Here is a 4,453-nt window from a genome sequence, read left to right as displayed (position 1 = left end):
CAAAAGAACTGCTGACTTTGACTTCCACATATATTGTACTCCTTCTGTCCCAAAAAGATTATCCTATTTTTTTTAGTCTATTTCGAAAAGATTATTTTTTTTCTATATTTAAAAATAATTTAACTTTATGAGATGATTTACAGCCACACAAATATCTAAGACTTATTTTGGACCATACATTTCAAAAGTCTTCCTTTATTTCTTAAACTTTGTGCCAAATCAAAAGAGCACAATCTTTTTGGGCAGGAGGGAATAGTACACGTTATAAGTTGCAGATGCAAAATCAACCTAGCCAACTACCTAAGGTAATGAAAAAAAAAAAAAAACTATGCTTGGCCGATAAGAAATTAAATATCTTTTGAACTTCTCATGACTATAAGAGTAGGATGATATCAGAAGACAAAAACCATCATTTGAAAAGAAAAAATAAATCTTCAACACAACTTATAGAAATGGCAGAAGTGAAGTTGCTTGGTGTTGGTGGTAGCTCTTATAGTCGCAGAGTTGAATGGGCTCTGAAGATTAAAGGAGTGAAGTATGAATTTACAGAAGAAGATTTACAGAGTAAAAGTCCTCTGCTTCTTGAATCCAATCCAGTTCACAAGAAAATCCCAGTGCTAATTCACAATTGCAAGGCCATTTGCGAGTCTATGGTCATTCTTGAATACATTGATGAGACATTTGAAGGCCCTTCCATTTTGCCTCAAGACCCTTATGAACGAGCAATTGCACGTTTTTGGGCTAAGTTCCTTGATGGAAAGGTGAGTTGATTACGAATTTACGATAGTTCTATGTTTATTTTCGTTGTCTAATTAATTTTACCTATGATCACTGAATTTTAGTCACTAAACAAGTAAAGTCACAAAAACTATTTAAAAATTAAAGCATTTTGAAAATTTAAAAATTACTCCCTCTGTCCTAATTTAAGTGCCTTCTTTTTCTTTTTGGTCTGTCCCAAAAGAGTGTCTCTTTCTATTATTTGTAATTAAGTTAATAATTCAAACATCCTAAATGACAAGTTTAAAACCCAAAAATTCAAAGAATATTATAATACAATCCAAACATCTTTAATTTAGGATGACAAAATTCAAAAGTCTGTTTTTATTCCTTAAACTTTATGCTCAGTCAAACTAAGACACTTAATTTGCGGAGGAAGGACAAATGATTGGAAAGTCAAACTCCTGACGGAGGGTAGTGGATTTTTTTTTCCTGGGGTTTTATTCAAATGATTGTTGATTAATGTCTTTTGTTTTATAAAATATGGGTAGTCAAAATATTTATACAATTTTAGCAAAAGTTTGACTGTTAGTCCATTCGGACATAGTTCAATTTTTTTGAGACAACAAAATGATATTTATGAAATTATTGTTGGAGTAGCTAAAGTTCAGCTACTTGATATTTTATGACTTTGTAGTTACAATGTATAAAGTTCATTAAGTATACCGGAAACTAACCCTTCCATGACCTTGGTCCTAAATTTTTTAGCTTTTCTTTGTGGTTTCAGTGCTTGGAAGCCGTGGGGAAAGCACTATGGAGCAAATTTGGAGAGGAAGAAGAGAAGAGCAAACAAGAAGCATATGAGGTGCTTAAAATTGTCGACAATGAACTCAAGGACAAGAAGTTTATTGGGGGAGATAATATTGGATTTGTTGATGTTGCTGCTAATTACATCCCATTTTGGCTTGAAATTGTTGAAGAGGCTACTGGGGTTGTGTTGGTCACAAGTGAAAAGTTTCCACATTTGTGTGCTTGGAGAGATGAATACCTCAATTGTAGTGAAGTTAAAGAAAATCTTCCTGATAGGGACACAATGCTTGGTTTTTTCAAAGCTAAAGTACTAGCTGCAACTGTTGCTAAATGAATATCTATCTAATTTGTAAAATTTTAAGATCTTGTGTGTGGAATAAAACTCTTCATTAGAGGAACCTAGCTAGCTTATATTTCTCAATTTAGATGATTTTTGTTTTATGTGTTAAGGCAGGCGCGAATTTTCTTTTTATGATAGATGATTTTCGATCAAAAATGAATATTTACTCATTATTGCCTTAAATTCTAGTATTTTTAATCGTCCTTTGAGTATTAATTATAATGATATGTGCTTAATATTATATTTTTATTATGTAGGAATAAAGCGGGATGAAGATGAATAAATTTGAAGCAAAATTGAATAAAACAGGAAGGAAAAAAAAAAGGAAAAGGAAGAGAAGACAAAGTAGATTGTGTCATGATGCTCTAATGATTTGGATTCATTTAAATTGTTAAACGAAAGAAAGGAATTGAAGGGGTGCATACAAGTTTTATCTACGTGGCATGCAATTGAAATTGAAAGGCAGCAAAAGCCGTACTTGGAAGCAAAACGAATTGGTGTATGCGTTCAGTGGGCGTCACGCAGACATCGCCCGGAATTCAGTTCTCTGAATAATTTTCTGGTCTTTCGCATTGTTACCCTGTTCAAAGGCCCCCTCTTGGGAAAAAATCGAAGTCATAAGAAAACTCAAGAGGTGGATGATCTATGCCGCTAATGAGAAAAAGAAGCTATAAAAGAGAAATAAATTAAAAGAAACGAACAAAGTAAAATCTTTTGAACTTTTCTTAGTTTTTATTTTTTTAATTTATTTTTATGTGAGGCTAAGAAATTAAAAAAAAAAAAAATCCTACGCCATAATCATCCTTGACCTAAAAGTATCGAAAGTAATCCACCCCACACTTAACACTACTAAAAAAACGGAAAAAATCGATGCCAAAAACCGACGGCCCACGTCGGTTTTTTTAATGAAACCGACCGGAAACCGACCCTTTACGGTCTGTCGGTTTACATAGCCTCGCTTTTCGAAAACCGACAGACCACGTCGGTTTTTTCCGACGGACAGAGTCGGTTACGTAGTCCGTCGGGTTTTATTTCAAAAAAATTTTAAAAATTAAAAAAACCGACGGACAGAGTCGGTTTTTTTAATTTCTGATTTTTTATCTTATACAAAAATAATATATATTTTATGAAAAAACGACGCAATGCGTCGGTTTTTTATTTAAATTTTTTTATTTTAATTAAAAAACCGACACAGTGCGTCGGTTTTGTATAAAAATTAAGAATTAATTTCCAGAAAATCGACGGACTGAGTCGGTTTTCTGGAAAAAAATTCCGACATGCAAATCCGCATTTTCGCAACCACGTACGCACGAAAGCAAAATTGCCAAAAGTCGCTCAAAACTAGCATTAAAATGCTCCAAATCAATTCTAAAAGAGCTACAACACATAAAATCACCCTAAGTAATAATAAAACACATCAAACACTATCTAAAAACATCAAATACGATCTAAATAGACCTTCAAAGTTCAAAAATATTTAAATGTCCAACCAAAAGTACCATTAACTGGTTCTACATAGTTTTAACATAAGTCCATAAAGCATAAAACGTAAGAATTCTAACTTAAAATATAACTTAAGAAAACACAATCCCAACCAATTTTAACTTTGAATTCTCAATAACAATTCTAATTTTAATAACTTATGGATTCTAATTTAATATAACTTTTAAAAGCACAATCCCAACCAATTCTAACTTTAAATTCTCAATAACAATTCTAACTTTAATAACTTATGGATTCTAATTTAATATAACTTTTAAAAGCACAATCCCAACCAATTCTAACTTTGAATTCTCAATAAAATAAAATCACCCTAAGTAATAATAAAACACATCAAACACTATCTAAACTCATCAAATACGATCTAAACACATCAAATAATTCTAACTTTGAAAAGCACAATTCCAACCAATTCTAAAAATTGAAAAGTAAATCTAGAGAAATATAATCTACATTTTAGTATTGAGGTTATTGAAATACTTTCTTAACAATTCTAACTTTGAAAAGCACAATCCCAACCAATCCTAACTTTGAATTCTCAATAACAATTCTAACTTTAATAGCTTATGGATTCTAACTTTAATTCTAAAAATTAAAAAGTAAATTCTAGTCAAATAAAGTCTACATATTAGTTTTAAGGTTATAGAAATAATATAACTTAATAATTCTAACATAACTTAATAATTCTAACTTTAAAAAGCACAATTCCAACCAATTCTAAAAATTGAAAAGTAAATCTAGAGAAATAAAATCATTTTAGTATTGAGGTTATAGAAATACTATAACTTAACAATTCTAACTTTGAAAAGCACAATCCCAACCAATTCTAACTTTGAATTCTCAATAACAATTCTAACTTTAATAACTTATGGATTCTAACTTAATTCTAAAAATTAAAAAGTAAATCTAGTCAAATAAAGTCTATATATTAGTTTTGAGGTTATAGAAATATTATAACTTAATAATTCTAACATAACTTAATAATTCTAACTTTAAAAGCACAATTCCAACCAATTCTAAAAATTGAAAAGTAAATCTAGAGAAATAAAATCTACATTTTAGTATTGAGTTTTAGAAATACTATAA

At 30.3% G+C, this 4,453-nt stretch overlaps 1 protein-coding gene across 1 annotated transcript; it reads left to right on the top strand.

The window, feature by feature from the left end:
* Nucleotides 1-317: 317 nt before the first annotated feature.
* Nucleotides 318-1,925, top strand: LOC132058473 (probable glutathione S-transferase). The gene is made up of 2 exons (XM_059450962.1): nucleotides 318-761; nucleotides 1,505-1,925. The coding sequence occupies exons 1-2, from the start codon at nucleotides 387-389 to the stop codon at nucleotides 1,859-1,861; spliced, it is 732 nt and encodes a 243-aa protein (XP_059306945.1). The 5' UTR covers nucleotides 318-386; the 3' UTR covers nucleotides 1,862-1,925.
* The last annotated feature ends 2,528 nt before the right edge of the window (nucleotides 1,926-4,453 follow it).

This window comes from Lycium ferocissimum, chromosome 5 (genome assembly GCF_029784015.1).
Source record: "Lycium ferocissimum isolate CSIRO_LF1 chromosome 5, AGI_CSIRO_Lferr_CH_V1, whole genome shotgun sequence".
NCBI classification, from domain to species: domain Eukaryota; kingdom Viridiplantae; phylum Streptophyta; class Magnoliopsida; order Solanales; family Solanaceae; genus Lycium; species Lycium ferocissimum.
The sequence above is the reverse complement of the archived record's forward strand: the minus strand, read 5'-3'. Positions and strand labels throughout refer to the sequence as shown.

Excerpts from the sequence above, each read along its gene's own strand:
- LOC132058473 (XM_059450962.1), top strand. The coding sequence starts at position 387 with ATGATATCAGAAGACAAAAACCATCATTTGAAAAGAAAAAATAAATCT. Across the intron at positions 762-1,504 it reads CTAAGTTCCTTGATGGAAAG|TGCTTGGAAGCCGTGGGGAA; the intron begins GTGAGTTGATTA and ends TTGTGGTTTCAG.